Below are 17,523 nucleotides of genomic sequence, written 5' to 3'. Positions count from 1 at the left end.
CAGAGAGCAAAGTCCTTGGCGCACTATCAAGTGCGTGAACCTGATATGTTAGTCCTGGTTCTTGAAGAAACAGTTCATAAATTTCCACAGTCTGTCCTCTTGTTTTCCTTCCGATAATCAGATATCTGTAATCAGAGAGAACAGGAGACCATTGCGCAGTATCCCATGTATATCGAAACCTCATCCACACAGCTGCTAGGTACTTACATCTAGATAGATGAAGGCAGGCCTTGAAAGGTATCTTTAAATCAGAGGTCTGTGTCTCTCGCAGGGTTGTCTTGGATTCACCAAATGCAATGCTCCCGCTCCACAGACAGACAATTTGCCCAGTGGTATACAAGAGATAAAAGGCCAAATGGTGTGGTACAGTACAATTTAATAAAAACAATAAAAAGATCAACAATCGATGCACTCACATGCTAGATGATCTTACTACACGGATTACAACGTGCCGTCCGCAGGCTTGAGGGGCTGAACCGTGGTGTGTGTAGAGGCTGGATCCCGCGTGTGTCTCTTCCTCGCGGCCGCAATTCAGAGCGCCAGGTCCACCTCAGATGACGTCACCCAAATAATTAAAAAAACACTGCAGCAAGAGGAGAAGATCCACCATTAAAAAGGGAAGGTGACGTCATCTGAGGTGGACCTGGTGGTCTGAATTGCGGCCGCGAGGCAGAGACACACGCGGGATCCAGCCTCTACACACACCACGGTTCAGCCCCTCAAGCCTGCGGACGGCACGTTGTAATCCGTGTAGTAAGATCATCTAGCATGTGAGTGCATCGATTGTTGATCTTTTTATTGTTTTTATTAAATTGTACTGTACCACACCATTTGGCCTTTTATCTCTTGTATACCACTGGGCGAATTGGCTGTCTGTGGAGCGGGAGCATTGCATTTGGAGAATCCAAGACAACCCTGCGAGAGACACAGACCTCTGATTTAAAGATACCTTTCAAGGCCTGCCTTCATCTATCTAGATGTAAGTACCTAGCAGCTGTGTGGATGAGGTTTCGATATACATGGGATACTGCGCAATGGTCTCCTGTTCTCTCTGATTACAGATAACTGATTATCGGAAGGAAAACAAGAGGACAGACTGTGGAAATTTATGAACTGTTTCTTCAAGAACCAGGACTAACATATCAGGTTCACGCACTTGATAGTGCACCAAGGACTTTGCTCTCTGTACTAACACTTGTTTATAGCTATATGGAATAGCTTGTTTATAGTCCCAGGCAGCCCATTCCCTTACCCTCCCTATATTTGGTGGTTGATGGACTATTGTGTCTAGTGGTTATCCTTACACAGTTTGGATATATTATTTGTCACAACTTTAATTATTTGTTATTCACTACATTATTTTATTCAATAATGCACACACTATATTCACAATAGGTTGAGCGCTTGGCTTGTAGTTTAGTTTTCTCTCTTTTCACTATAGCCAATACGACCTGCCCTCCGAAAAGGGCTCACCTGGAGACTTGTATCTGCTGCAGAGAGAGATCCGCTTCTCTCTGCGCAAATCTCGCCCGAAGCGAAGCACTCACCGATGAAGCCAGTTACGGTGAAACGTACGTAGGGTACGTCTGATGTCACCATCACGTGATGTCTGCTCATCGGAGAGGTGTGGGCCTGTATACCGCCTGAGTGCTTCGCAGACTGTGTCCGTGGGCAGCAAGCGCACTCAGACCTTAGGGTTAGCCTTCTCTATCACCATAATTGTACAAGCTTGTCCTGTTAGAGGTTGAATATACTGATACTATTAGGCAGCCAGGGCTATATGTATGGTTGCTCTACATCAGCCACCAACTATATTTAGCCAGGCTTAACCTTACACTAATACCTCTTCACCAGTGACATGTTCCACTGAGATTGTGTGTAATACATCCTATTCGATCTACATCTTTTACACGATTGGCTATAAGGGATCTGAGATATAACAGTTAAATTAAGTTTAATAAGAAGGTATATATAAAATACTGCTTTATTAGTACTTTCACCACACCTCTCCGTTCTTTTAATTTGTTTTATTTAGCTTTTTGTCCTGCACCTGTGGTTTTTAGAAAACAGTTTTATTTTAAATTATCTAATAAATATTAAGTTTTAACTAGGGTGTTTTTTCTCGAAGTGCCACAATATAGGGATTCTTTCTTTCTCCAATCTGTCAATACCCCATTCCCTGTTAGCACCACCCTCCCTTCACTGTTTAGTTCTCTTCTCCCTCTATATATGTTTGAGCAGGGTAGCATCTGCGGTATCTACTATATGCAGGTTTCTCTCTATATACAAAGTCTATGGTGAGTAATGTTGCCGTATTTTATTCTGTTTTTGAAATATCAATATCAATGCACAGTCAAGCGAGTCTCCTGTAAGCAATATCATTGGCTGAGCAGCTTCTACAGTAGATACTGAACAATTGGTGGAAAGCTAGGCGCATGCTCATTGGAACGTTCTTGAAACGCATATGCATGTCATCACATCGACGGTAGGCGCATGCGCATGTGAACAGGAGACGCCCCCCGAGAAAATTATTGGTGGGACTGACTGTGGGAACTTCTTTATGGACTGCCTGACCATTACAGTACAACTTTTACTTTTGTTTTTCCTCAGAAAAGAAAACTTTGTCATCTCATGCGGAAAACGGCACATGGAGGGATTTCGATGGATAATATCGCTTTGTGTAACAATGCCTGCACATTGCTGAATCGGATTTAAAAAACCACGTACCGGAGTCAACAGTTTAGTGGCCGTTGCTATTGATTAGGATAGAATACTGTAACTGAGAGCTTCATAGAAAACCTGAAACAGTATGCTGTTGTTTTCAGACCGTATACAATACTTTTTTATATATACTGTATAATAAACCCGAAAAATAAAAAGTATGCATTTATTCTACATGTATTCCAGTACATATGTGTATTCTACTACCCGTACAGCATGTATTGTTTTAATACTCTTGTGATGTACATTACTGAGCATGCCTACAGTATACGGTACAGTATGTTCTAGAAACACTGTATTTTGTTACAGTATAAAAGGAGACAATGGAACAATTTAAAACAAATCAACATTTTCTTTTATTTGTGGAGTAAGTACAAAAAGTGTACAGCAACAACAGTATGGTGTTAGTAAAAAACATTCCTTTATTAATACAAGTTCAAACACGCAACATCTCCTTTATTAAAGTACAGAAAGTCAAAACATTTACAGTAGGATGGTGCACAGTACAGTAAGTCAATCCTGCACAACTCCAGTCCTCGAGGGTCGCAAACAAGCCCGGTTTTCAATCCTGGGCCTGTTTGCGGCCCTCGAGGACTGGAGTTGTGCAGGACTTGTGTAAGTAAAAACATTTCTTTATTAATAAAATTTAAAACACGCAACATCTCCTTTATTAAAGTACAGAAAGTCAAAAGATTTACAGTTGGATGGTGTACAGTACAAAAAGTCAGGCCTGCACAACACAGTCCTCGAGGGCCGCAAACAGGCCCAGTTTTCAGGATTGAAAACCGGGCCTGTTTGCGGCCCTCAAGGACTGGTGTTGTGCAGGTCTTGTGTAAGTAAAAACATGTCTTTATTAATACAAGTTAAAACAAGCAACAAGTCAAAAAATCAACAACAGTTGAACAGTCACGCAAATTCGATCCCCACCAGATTGTCCTTCCAGGGGCGGTGCCTTGTATGACGTAAAATGCCATTTATGGCATCTCTCACGATTTTCATTACAGGATCTGTAATTGAAAAATAGCGCCGCAATTCCTCCACAGTAGTCCTTCTTAAATTTTCAGGAAGCGCCCTTTTTTCGCGATTTCCTTCGTAGTTTACATTGTTGGCCCACCCGCAGTACACCAAGTAGGACACGTGGTGCTTGAAAATTAACATGGCATACTTCTGGGGTAACAGGTCCCACCAGTGAGGTTTGAGCTGGGTGGTTGGATTTTAATCATCATACATCACTTTTCTAAGATATATTCACTATTGTTATTATTTATAGTTGTTTGCGCCTTATATCACTTATTTCACAATATACTTCTGGGGTAAACCAGCACTCATCACCCTATACTTCTCCCTGAGTGGATTGGGCAGATCGCGCAGAATGATGTCGGGCACTGTATCGATGCAAGCGTATGTGGTTTGGATTCTTGGAGCGGGTGTTCTTCTGGTAGCGGGTGTGCTTGTGGCGGCAGGCGAGGGTAGGTTGTCTGGGAGGATGCGTTCCTCTTGTTTTGGTCGCCGTGTTGTCTCCTGGCGTGGTCTTGACGGGGTTGTCATGTTATCAACGGCATACATGTACACATATTCTTCTGGTGGAGGGGGTGCGCTTGGTGATGGAAGGCGGTCGAAGGTCCCATTCATCCCATCCATGCCACCCTCCTGCTCCGGCATCGGAGATACAGGGGCATGAACTCCGAGCAAATTATGTAAACCCGCTATGTCAGTCTCTATCTTCTCCATCCGTTGATCCAACTTCCCCATCCATTGATCCATCTTCTCCATCCGTTGATCCATCTTCTCCATCCGTTGATTCATCTTCTCCATCCGTTGATCCATCTTCTCCATCCGTTGATCCATCTTCTCCATCCGTTGATCCATATTTAGCATAGTCTCTAAAAGAAGATCTATCTTTACCAGCATAGTAGAGTTCCCGGGGATATCGACACTTAACCCATTCAGCATTCGGTCTAACGAGCTGGATCTTGTGCATGGGGTGCTGTGGACATCTGGGTGGATGGGTACTACGGAGGATGAGATGGGGGTTCCCTGGAGAGAAGCGGCAGCGTCGTCGAAGAAGGATGGAGGTGACCTGTGGATTTCCGGGAGAGAAGCGGCAGCGTTGTCTAAGCGGGTTGGAGAAAGTGACCTGTGGATTTCCGGTAGAGAAGCGGCAGAGTCGTCTAGGCGTAATGGAGAAAGTGACCTGTGGATTTCCGGGAGACGAGCGGCAGTGTCTTCGAAGAGTAGTGGAGAACATGGGCCATGGGTTTCCGGGGGAGCAGCGGCAGCGTCGTGGACGAGTAGTGGAGAAGATGGGCTGTGGATTTCCGGGAGAGCAGCGGCAGAGACGTCGAAGCGTAATCAAAGGAAGTGGCCTGCGGGTTCGATGGTTTGGCTGCCATTTGTTTTGCCTTGAGTGTACATCACCGAATTTCTTCTTGACATAATAAGGCTTACGTGTAATAAAACCCTTAGCCTTTGGGGTAAGCAGAAGGTTTTCTTTATTAGCCTTAGCCTTTCACTTTGGACTTGGCTTGGAAATGGCTCCTGCCTTTCACTTTTTCTGCGTGACAGGCACGGCAGAGATGAGGACACCAACGGTAACTAACGCGTAAGTATATTTATATTACTATATAATATAGTATATCTATTATTGTTTATATTGCTGCATATAAATATAACTATATAGTATAGATCTATCTAACATTATGGTTATTTCTGTTTATTTATATTACTATGTAATATAGTATATCTATCTATTATTGTGTATATTGCTGCATCTATTATTGTTTACTGTAAATGATGTGCTGTACTTGTGGCCTACTGCACTGTAGCTTACCGGATTGTTGTTTTTCTGTACACTGTACTGTAGGGAGACAACTCTTCTGGTCGACAAATTAAGTGAACAGAATGATTTGAAGAGTGCCTTAAGGGTCAAATACACTCTGCTGCATTATCACAATCTCACTGTATCCGAGACCAGCACCGTCTTTCACCACACCAGCTCCCTCTGGAGCTCCGAGGTGGTGATCTGATCGGAGCTCCAGAGGGAGAGGGTGTGGTGAGAGACGGTGTGGGCTTTCGTCCAGGCCGCGTCACTTAGCTTTTATAAGCTACAAATGCTGTTTTAATTCTGAGACACTGTAAGTGTGCATTTTATAAGTTTGTTGATAAAAGGTTATTGCCGCCAGATCTGTGCTATGGGTGTTCTTCTCCTCTCGCTGAGGTACATCCCCTGAGTTACGGAGGCCAGTGATATTTCCTCATCTGCCTATTTGATCTCTATTGCCTGAAAACTTCTAACTTCTTGTGAGTAGGAATAACACAGGAGCCAAGTTGAATAGGAATTTTCCTAGCACTGTCGATACCACTGCACTTAGAGTATTTTTATGTTCTTTTCCCCTATGCTCCCCCTGGATCGTGTGATACAAGGAATGTGATTGAAACCAGAAAGCCATCCGCTCAAAGAAATGGCGTGGGAGAGCTGTATTGTAGATAAGAAGTTGAAATACTGCAGTGCAGTACATTATCCTGTGTGTGCGTGCGGGGGCGAGCGAGGGAAGAGTGATACTGTTACAGTACACACCTATGCGTTTCAACAATGTTCAAATGAGACATACATGTGTAGCCAGGTCCCCTGTCGGTGCGGGGCCGTGCGCGAGCACAGCGCGCCTCTCTCTTCAATGCGGCCCGTTGCTAGGGCCGCGGTCGCGTTGCTGCGGTCCCGGCGGCTCGGGGAGCAGGGCGCCGCCATTACGAGTGCTATTGCGGATGCGCCGGAGCCAGATAGCGCGGGAGGCCCACAGACAGCTCGCGCATGTGCTTTGATAGCGCGACGGCCTGGCCAATAGAAAGAGGGCTCTGGGAAGGGACTACATATCCCATGAGCCTAGGAGCGCCCCACGTGACCCCAGGGAGCCAATAGGGCTGCAGCATCTCCCTGCAGGGAGATTGATACATTTTCACGGGCTTGCAGCACGTTTGGCAGTTGATGACCGGAGCAGCTAGGGGAAGGAGGTAGGGTGCAGGAGTCAGTGACTCTCTGCACTAGGCCAGCAGCCCCCCAGGCCCCAGATAGCCCTGAGTCACAGTAGCTGAGTGTTGTAGGGACAGGCCCCAAGTTAGGGACCCTGCCCCTTATCAGTATCCAGAGAAAGTTAGGGACACAGCGGACACTGCGTTTCCATCTTGAGGTTTGAGCTCAGACCTCCGCTGTGGCTGCAACAGTCATCCAGGTGGGATCGCCCTCGATGGTGGTTCCGGTGTCTTCGCTCATCGGATCCTTTGTGAAGCCCGTTGCAGGCCCGAGCACTGGAGTGCTCGGCAGGTAATCCGTAACAACAAATGCACCAACAATCCTATTAGCTTTAATAGTGACAGCGCAGTCACACATATCCTCTCTCTCTAGACTGTGGGACATTGTGTGGGGTTACTGGACACGGGATGGGATCACCCGGTGTAAGGGGGATAGCGTCCTGCGAGACGCAGTAGTTAGTGTCGCCTCTAGGGAGGGACACCTGTTGATATTATATGCAAGTACGTTCTATGCTCGCAAGTAAAGTCATTGGTTGTATTATATGCTGTTGTGTGATCTATATATATATATATATTGTCCTGCGAGGATCACTCCCCCTCGGGTGGGAGCCATCGCAGGTGGAGGCGCTGCACCGAGTACGAGGTTACTCTTATTATTACTATTTGTGCCCCAGGCTCCCCGTGGCGGAGGCTTAGGCCCCCTGTGAGCCTAACAGGTAAAGCACCACACCTGGTAACACTAAGTTCCCCTCACACACATATTATATGCGATTGTATGGGGGAATACCCATTACATTTGGAGGCGCTGCTGAGATGTCTACCTGGGGTGCCCTATTCCATATCAAATTGTCCGATTTAAACGCCATCATGTCCGTGCCGTCAAAGCAAGACGTCCATGACTGGGCCTTAGCGCGCCACGTGTCCCCAAGGCGCGTGGTTGCAGTGGCGGGAGTATCCAATGATACGGGCTTCTACACAGTACGCACCCAAGTACGGGATTGTCCGGGACTGGCCACTGCATGGATGATAGACTTTAAACTAGATGCTGACGGCCAGGGAACCACCTACCTCATGGCCACAGAATATGACATATGCTCAAAGACTGTTCCCCATGTATTAAACCTACCCGAGCCCTCCGCAGAGGACTGTCTCATGATCTATCCTGACACACAGGCTTCCGAAGAATTGTCCGCCCGTACTGGACCAATCATGAGCCACCGGGCCAACAGTACTCCTCTCGGGACAGGCCCCCCCAAGGCCTCCTTCACCCCGAGCGGCTTTGGGGGAGTCAGCAGCTGGGCGGGGAGTCCACCCACCACGCCTATTCCTGATAGACAGCCCGGCGGGCCCCCAATCATGCCTAGCATAGGAGCTGGAACCAGTAGTCAGCCCCATAGTGGCGATTTTTCCTTGAATATGATAGCCTCCCAAATAGTAGAAGCTGTCACCAGCTCGACCCAAGCCCAGTGCTACCGGAAACTAAAGGCCTTTTCTGGGATTCTGCCGACGCCTGCGGGAGAAGAAGGGATCGAGGCATGGAGGGACCATACGCTCCAAGCAATAGCGGAGTGGTCATGCTCTGAAGCCAGCAAAAGACAGAGGCTGGTCGAGTGCCTCCGAGGCCCTGCCGCCCGGCTGGTACGGATGCACCGTGATGTGGAAGGAGAAGTTACTGCATAGGAATTAGTGGAAATGCTCGCTCAGTCCTATACCTGAGAAGACGACGAGGATGAGCTAATGGCCCAGTTCAAAGCTCTTCACCAAAAAGAAGGAGAGGATTTATCTGCCTTCGTTTGCGACCTACAGCTGTCACTGGGGACCCTCCTGACCAAAAATATCATTTCCGCCGCCGAAGCGGACCCATACCGACTCAAACAGCCACTCAAGGGGTCGTTGCCTGATCACAACATAGCTATAATGATGCGGGCCGCACCGATCGCTGTAGTACCCCCCAGCTACATGGAATTAATGGGTTACATCAAAGGACATGAAGTGCAGCGACATTTCCATGAATCCAAAAAGACCAAAGCTACCATCAAGGGTGACACCGCGGTTCCCTCTGCCCCAAAGGGTAAGAAATCTTCCACCCCGGAGGAGGAAGTGATTCATAAGTCGCCTGCCAGGGAAGGTTGTGCTCCCAAGAGGTCATCTTCCACGTACAAGGCTCGTCCTGAACGTCACGATGTAGTTTGCTATAACTGCGGGAAGAAGGGCCACTTCTCCAACGATTGTCCGGAGAGGGAGTACCCTCCGGATGAGAAACCTCCCAATAGAAGAAAGCCAGCCCGGTCAATGGTATGCCGAGTACAAACTGCCGAGTCTGACTCAGAACCCCCTCCTGGAACCACAGATGTCCCTGCTGATGCCGGTCCCGGTGATGACGCCTCCTCCAGGGAAGTTTACAGTCAAGTAGGCCCCGCGGCCATCGTACCTGTTGTACTGGAAGGGATCTATGCATCGGCGCTACTGGACACGGGATCACAAGTGACCATCATATACCGCAAGTTCTATGACCAGCACCTCAGACACTGCCCCCTGAGGACGGCCGATCATATGAAAGTAAGGGGGTTAAGTAATGAAGATTACCCCATCGATGGGATTGTAAGGGTTCAACTGGAAATACTCCAACTGAACACCGGCAAGAGACACCCCATGCATGTAGCGGCAATGGTATGCCCGTAGCCCCAAGACCAGTGCATGTATCCGATCATCTTGGGCACCAACACTGATATAGTGCAAGCTGTAATCCGAGCGTACCTGAAAGAGACTAACGAGTTGCCGCTAGCCAATTCTCTCCTAGATCCTGTCCTATGAGAGGAGTGCAACCGGGTATATGCCCTGGAGCGTCACGGGGATCTCTACAATCGCCAACACGGACTGACGACCATATTACCAGGGGGAGTGCAAAGGATGCCCGTTTGGTGCTGTTATCCCAAACGAGATGAGAGCGATCAGCTTTTCTCTCTGGAGAGTACCCTTGAGGAAGAAGTTCAGAGAGGGTATAGGGTACTACCCGAAGTGAGGGAGTGGACGACTAAAATCCCTCTACGAACCCACATGTACGTGCAGAATCTCTCCCCCTTCCCGATGGAATTTGATGCCGACCAGAGTTTGGGTTGCATATATCCGGTCAGCCCTGTGGAAACAAAGACCCAGGTGAATGCGGCGGCAGTGAATGAGCGTTTAGTCGATCTGGACTTCAAATTCCGCGAGTCGACGTTGCCCACCAAGTGGAAAGAACGGCTGACAACCCAGTTGAATAGACGACGGACTGTGTTCTCCACGAGTGAGATGGATGTGGGGTGCAGTCGCAGCGCCCAACATGCCATTCGACTGAGTGATGCCACCCCGTTCCGGGAATGCTCTCGTCGCATCGCCCCGCGGGATGTGGACGATGTGAGGAACGCCATACAGGACATGGAAACCGCTGGGATTTTGAAGGAGTCTCGGGGCCCTATGCGTCACCCATAGTGGTGGTGTGGAAAAAGAACGGATCCGTACGACTGTGTGTCGACTATCGAACTCTGAACAATCGTACGATACCAGATCAGTACAACCGTCCGCGCATTGAAGAGATCCTGAATGCTCAGAACGGAAGCCAATGGTTCCGCGTGCTCGATCTACGATCTGGGTACTATCAGGTACCTATGAATGCAGAGGATCAGGAGAAAACAGCCTTCGTCTGCCCCCTTGGGTTCTACCAATTTACACGTATGCCCCAAGGTATATGTGGGGCCCCTGCTACCTTCCAACGACTGATGGAAAAGACTATCGGGGATATGAGCCCTCGGGAGTGTCTTGTATACCTGGACGACATCATTGTCTTCGGAAGAACTCTGGAGGAGCATGAAGAAAGGCTGTTTAAAGTAATAGACCGTCTTGGGAAGAAAGGGCTGAAATTGTCCTTAGACAAGTGCCGGTTTTGTCACACCTCGGTGACCTACGTGGGGCACATCGTGTCGGCTCAAGGGATCGTCACTGACCCAGCCAAAGTAGAAGCGGTCGTGAACTGGCCGCGTCCCGAGAATGTCACAGAACTACGATCCTTCCTGGGGTTCTGTGGGTATTACCGTCGCTTCGTGGAAGGGTACTCTAGTAGAGCAAAACCCCTGAACAATCGGTTGAAGATATACCCCGAAGAGACCCAAAGGAAGACCGTATCGGCTCGCCAACCGTTTGGTGATAAATGGACGTCTGAGTGTGAACAGGCCTTCCTGAAATTGAAGAAATGTCTGACCGAAGCGCCGGTGCTTGCGTATGCGGATCCCGAACAACCATACGTTCTGCATGTGGATGCCAGTCTTAATGGACTGGGTGCCGTCCTGCAGCCCGAGGGCCTTCGGCCTGTCGCCTACATCAGTCGCAGTCTGACACCCAGTGAACAGAGGTACACCATCCACAATTTGGAGTTCCTGGCTCTCAAGTGGGCGATCACCGAGAAGCTCCACGATTACCTTTACGGGGTGACGTTTGAGGTAAGGACGGATAACAATCCCCTCCCGTACAATGCAACTACAACACACATCACTGCGAAATGCTCAAAGAACTAGATTGATCATCACTAGAGTCTAGGCGCAAAGTTCACCTTTCCTGTCTTGCCTTCAAATTCTTTATGGGCAAGCTACCCAGCTACCTGAACAAGCTCCTCACCCCTACCACATGCAGCACTTATCACCTGAGATCAGACTCCAAAAGACTGTTCATGGTCCCAAGGCTCAACAAAGTATCCAGCCGGTCCTCCTCTTACCGTGCACCCCAAAACTTTAACAACCTACCAGAGACTCTCACATCCACCACCAGTTTTAAGTCCTTTCAAATCTAAGGCTGTCTCACATTTTAATCTGGTCTGTAACTGTTTCATACTGAACGCCCATAATATATATATTATTTTTAACTGGGCATGCAATGTCTTGTATATAATGTATACCCTGTTCATTTATGCAACTGTATTTGTAACAATGTATTATTTGTCTTAACTCTATGCCCAGGACATACTTGAAAACGAGAGGTAACTCAATGTACTGCTGCGGCACAGTTTATTCGAGCATTTGCCCGTTCTGTGCCGCAGCAGTAGCCTGGCGCGCGCCCGAGTGTGACGGGCGCGCGCCGAAGCAGCGGAAGAGCGCCCTCCGATCGGGGCGCTCTCCCTACCGCTGCCGGGTCTGCCGGGTCCCCCGGAACCCCCTGCCGCTGTCCCGCGATCGCGGGACACCAGGGCTCCCTCGGGGAGCCCCTGGACACGCGTGCAGGGGGCGCACGCTCCCGATGACGCGTGACCGCGCGTCTATGACGCGCGGCACGCCGAGGGGCGGCCACTAGCAAGCCGGGAGATTTCCCGGCTTGCGGTACCGACCACACTTCAATAAAGTGTGTCGGTAGTGTATTACTTCCTGGTAAAATATTTTATAAATAAATAATAAATAAATATATCCAAACAAGTGGTACCATCCACGCGGGACCCACTCAACTTGAGGCGGAGGCTTCGCAGATTGCAGTACTGGATCCGTGGATCCCATCATCCGTAAGACCAAGCTAGCGTGCCCAGATGTGGACACACCCGGCAGGTACCGTCTTCAAAAGTGCACCAACTCCCACAGTATAGTGGCAGTGCTGACCACATAGAGGTTGGGGCTATAACCTTGGAGACACTTAGGTGGTAGAGTGACCAAAGGCCTCATAAGGTACTGTGGGGACTGTGTACAGAGTGGAATCATTGGTGGGGATTGGTTACAGCCATGCATGGCAAGTGGGTAGCTGTAACCAGTAGCCATCATATATAAGTTGCTATCAGTAAACTGTTCTTCTGTGTTACCCTGTGTGTTCATTGTGTGATTGTATGCCTATATATGTATATGGGTCCTGTAACGGGCAAATCCACATAGTAGGATACTCTACAGGTGGAGGCGCTGATGGAGATTGTTCCAGAGTACACCCGAGGCTCCCTGCAGCAGAGGCTCAGACCTCCTGTGAGCCACAGGTATTGCACCACATGTACACCGTAGACACATATCTCACAGAGGGTGGGGATACATGTGCTACATAAATATCTAAATTCCCTCATAACTTTCACATTTGAATCACATCAACACATGCAGGTGCTCCTGGCGGGCTTGACAAGACTAAGCATGACCGTCTTACCATATATGCCACTCAGTGACACAGATACACACACGTAATTCTTAGCATGTTCCACAGATGACATCACATGATATTCTATTTTTAATATAGTCACTCTTATGTTGAATACTTTCTTAGCCATGCCTCCTGAACCCTCCAGAGAATATCTTCGAAGTCAGCTCTAAAAAGATCAAGTTTATAAAGTTGTCACAAAGGCAAATTTTATACCCATCTCTGGCCAGACAACTGTCCTTTTCTCAATCTATCAGCAACATACAACCCATCTGGTACATTCAGTGGGCCATACAGGATAGCAGCCCCCTCCCCCCCCCCCACTCCCACCCCGTCCCTCCCCTCCCCCCCCCCCCCCACACCCACCCAATTCAGCTCTCTTTGAAGACAAGCACAAACCCTGAAAAAGTCCTGATCTGTTACAAACGCAAAATATGGTATTTTCAAAACCCAACTTGCGGCACCATTAACCCCTGAAGCATGAGATGATTTAAAATACATAATATCTTGTGACATTATCATGACAGTTTGATTCAGAATTACAACAGAGCTGAAGGGCAAAGGGAATTCACACTGTGCTAAACAACCCATACTTGCCCACAAGCCACCCACTGCTGCCCCATACATGTCCACCCAACCACCCATCATTGCCCCATGGGTCCTCAGCCACCCACTGCTGCCCCATACGTGTCCCCCCTGCGCCTCCCACTGCCACCCCTATATGTGTTCCCCTGCCACCCACCTTTACCCCATACGTGTCCCCCTAACCACCCCATACAGCCCCCCCTGCCACCCACCACTGCACCATACGTGCCCCCCACCACCCAACCACCACTATCCAATAAGTGTCCCAGTCTCCCACCACTGCCCCATACGTGCCCTCAGCTGACACTTGCATGTTTGGCCAAAGCACACAGTGCCCTCATTGACCCCGTCACTGTCACAGGGACACACAGCGGAAGAGTAAAAGTACCATATAAAGACCTGAGTAATAAAGTACTACAATGTAAAGCCCCAGAGTAACTGCCACCAAACATTACATATTATTTCCCTGCACTTTCACTAGTACAGGAGCATCCTACTGAGTAACACAAGTAACAAAATTCCCACAACAGGTAAGGGAAGCCTGGCTGGGTAATAAGGTACTCGACACCTGCCAGGAGCCGCTCTGCTGTTGTTTGGATCGAAGTACCCATGAAGTTTAAAAAACTATTTACAGAAAACTTACTGCAGCAAAAAAAAAGTCCCAAAACAGAAATAAATGCTGGTATTTCTGCTTTTTCAAAAAAATGTTTCAGAATCGCAAGCAAGATTCAAATGCGCCATAAAGGAAACGCGCATGGTACAATGGAAACGCGCATGGTACAATGGAAACGCGCGTGGCACAAAGGAAACTGATTATTTAGCGCCTTTAAGTAAACTTGCTCCTAACTTGTATTTCAAAGAAAAATAACAGTAAAAAACAACGTGAAACATTAAAGTTTATTTCATGCCACGCATCACATCCTCACTCAGGAGTTAGGTTACCTTAACACAGAAAAGTAACTAGGGTATTTTTGGAGGCATCTGCATCACATCACCAGGGAAAAGTCTCAGAACCAGGATAGTTAGACACTCAGGGAGTTAGGTTATCAAGCACTGTTATCCCGAGACAGTGAGCAATAAGGTACTCAGGGCGTTTGGTTACCATGTGTCAATAGTTTATGGAGAAAAAGACAGGCGTGTCCAATGCTACATCCAATTGACAAAACATATAAAGTAATAAGTATAAAGTTTGAATACTTCAATAATAATAATATTTACTTGGTTATTTAGTTAAACCCTTTGGCCAAAGCGTCATAAGCCTGCATACCAAACGTCAAGGTATAACCAATAATGCAGGTCCTACACTACACTGTGAACCCTTCCCTTTACCTCTGTATGAGGTGAAAGAATCATAGTAGATCCTGTTCTTTGCAGCAGAGTGAACAGACCTCCCAAGTTAAAAAGGTGAGGTGGAGTGAGCTCTAGGGGGGGGGGGGTACAGGTCCCTTTGAGGTGATAGTGATGGTAGCCCAACTCCTTAGGTGCATTGTTGCAATGACATAAGTAAAATGAAAGACCCCGGCTGCGGATAATGTCCCGGATCTCCTGGACAGACCCCATTCTGCTCCCAAACACCCTGATACCCCCAGTAACTGCCCTGACCCCAGGGGGCAGCTACTCACCTTGAAAGTAATGCGCTCCAGTGGCTCGCCGTCCGCCACTATGTCCATGTAAACCACGGGGTTATTACTGGAGCTGGAGGTTGTACTTACTGAAAGCATGGTGAGAAGTGTGCGGATCCACGGAACCCATCCGGTCTATATATACAGTGTGTGTGCAACGCCACCCGCGTATGTGCAAAACAAAGTTTTCCCTTCGAGCTTTCCTTAATGCTGAAACTGTAATTTCTTTGTTTAACTGGGCCCCTCGTCTTATCTAATAATAACCCCCCCTTGTAGCGTCAGAGACAGAGAGATGTACCGGCTATCGGCCTTGAGAAAGATGAGGTAGCTTAGCACAAGAGTTTTCTTTTTGCTTAATCTGCTTAAATACATTGCAAAATGTATAACCAAGTAACTGCAAGAAAAACAAGATAAAGAAAAGTAAGATGTCCAATGAAGTCATAAGTGCTGACAGTGTGATATTAAATATGCCCGCCGCGCCTTCTGGTATAAGATTGCTTGCTTAGAGCCTATAGTGCAGTTCATTTATGTTCGATCTGACACATGTCTGGATTTTTATGTAAATGTAACTCTTGCAAGCAGCTGCTGCAATAAAGATTTCCAACAGATTGTTTTTGCTTAAAAAGAATAAGTGTGGGACTGAGTTTTTCCACGACGCTAGCAACATACCCTACTACGTTATGTGGCCCTTACAGTAAAAGGAACGCGTCCGGTCTATATATACAGTGCGTGTGTGCAGCGACACCCGCATATGTGCAAAACAAAGTTTTCCCTTCGAGCTTTCCTTAATGCTGAAACTAAGACATACAATACAATACAACTGTAATTTCTTTGTTTAGCTGGGCTCCTCATCTTATCTATTAACCCCCCCTTGTAGCATCAGAGACAGAGAGTCCACTGAAGTACTCCCGTGCAGATAGTTAAACATGGAAAGAAAATAGATGAAATAACATAGCGTAATACTGTATGGTAATCAGAACAAACATATGCAAACACACACACACACACACAAATTAATTAATTCATTATTTTAAACAGCTGTCTTGCATGACGGGGATGTATGTTAAATACCCAGAACCTCCCCTATCTCACTACTCCTTGAGAAAGTGCCATAGTGGGCGTGAAACGCGTGGGAGAGTAGAAAGAAAAGGATGTTCAGCGCTCGTGCTGCAGGTGATAGATAATGGAGAATCCCTTTTGCTGCCCGTGCATGGAGCGTCTCCCCAAAAGCTCCCACCTCAAGGTGATCCCCCCTAAAAAGGGGGGAGGACACCCTGAAAAATAAAAAAGAGAAAAAATGCACAAATGCGCACCAGGGGTTAAGTAATTGTCATTTAATAATAAAAATACACAAATAATACTGAGGGGATGCAACCCCACCACAGCACAAATGTTACACAGCTCAGATTCAGTGACCATACATATGAACTCTGAGATATCTAAAACCCTAAGCAGTATAACACATACAATACACTAAAAAACAGATATAATCAATCAATGTAAAAAATAACAAAAAATAACAATCCAAAGTGGTTTAAAGTGAAACCGCCATAGAGGACTATCAAAAAACTGACAGGGGGAGACGGACACTCACACTGACAGGGGGAGACGGACACTCACACTGAGGCAGAAATGCGGGTCCACGGTGACCGTATTAGGATCCGGATCACGGCACCGCAGAGCTGGAACACGCCGCTTGTGCCTCTCGCAGGCTCCGTCTCAGCCTGTCAGCAAACACGTGCAGGATGACCTGTCGTGACCTCTACGCGTTTCGCACCACGTGCTTCGTCAGGAGGTCACGTACAGCGTCATCCGCGCGTATTTGTAGGCGGCAGGCAATCAAATGGGATGGCCCAAAACAGACACCCTTTTTATGCCATATATTTGCAACAGTGATGTAACCTCTTATTCTATGCCGTGCCATATACCACGGGATTCATGCTATGATCAATGGTTAATCAAAGCAAGGAAACCGATACTTCGTATATAAATGGCCACATGACATAGAACCATCACATATAATGCAAATAATATATATAAGAAAAACACACAATACCCTAAAATATCAATTATAAAAAGAACTTCTATGATAAAATCATAAAGATGAACGGCAGGCAATCAGAGCAAACACCCTTTGATTGCCAAATTAATGTGAACTCATATTCCATGCTGCTGCCATATATCACAACATTCATAAACTTCATGCAATGATCAATAGTTAGTCAAAGCAAGGCAGATGATAATTAGAACGTAAATGGCTACACAACAGAGATCCATCACACATAATGAATACAAGAAATATAAAGAAAAACACACAATATTAATACAAATACCATAAAAAAAAGTTTCATCAATTGTCAGACAACGCATGTGGTCTATGTCTTGCAGTGTAGCGGTAATTTACAGTACATTGGGAAGACCAAAAGACCACTAAAGATGC

At 47.2% G+C, this 17,523-nt stretch overlaps 1 protein-coding gene across 2 annotated transcripts in view; it reads right to left on the bottom strand.

Annotated features, from left to right (window-relative positions):
* The window catches only part of LOC142501071 (peptidyl-prolyl cis-trans isomerase F, mitochondrial-like), a 73,516-nt gene extending 58,184 nt beyond the window's left edge, over positions 1-15,332 (bottom strand). Inside the window, exon 1 of one of the 2 annotated variants that reach the window (XM_075610381.1) lies at positions 15,084-15,332. In XM_075610381.1, the coding sequence (XP_075466496.1) occupies positions 15,084-15,182 (99 nt within the window). In that variant the 5' untranslated portion in view covers positions 15,183-15,332. The remainder of the gene's footprint in view (positions 1-15,083) is intronic. The other variant, XM_075610380.1, reaches the window with a different exon arrangement.
* Between the last annotated feature and the right edge of the window lie 2,191 nt (positions 15,333-17,523).

This window comes from Ascaphus truei, chromosome 8 (assembly GCF_040206685.1).
Source record: "Ascaphus truei isolate aAscTru1 chromosome 8, aAscTru1.hap1, whole genome shotgun sequence".
NCBI classification, from domain to species: Eukaryota; Metazoa; Chordata; class Amphibia; order Anura; family Ascaphidae; genus Ascaphus; species Ascaphus truei.
This window is presented reverse-complemented; position numbering and strand designations above follow the sequence as displayed.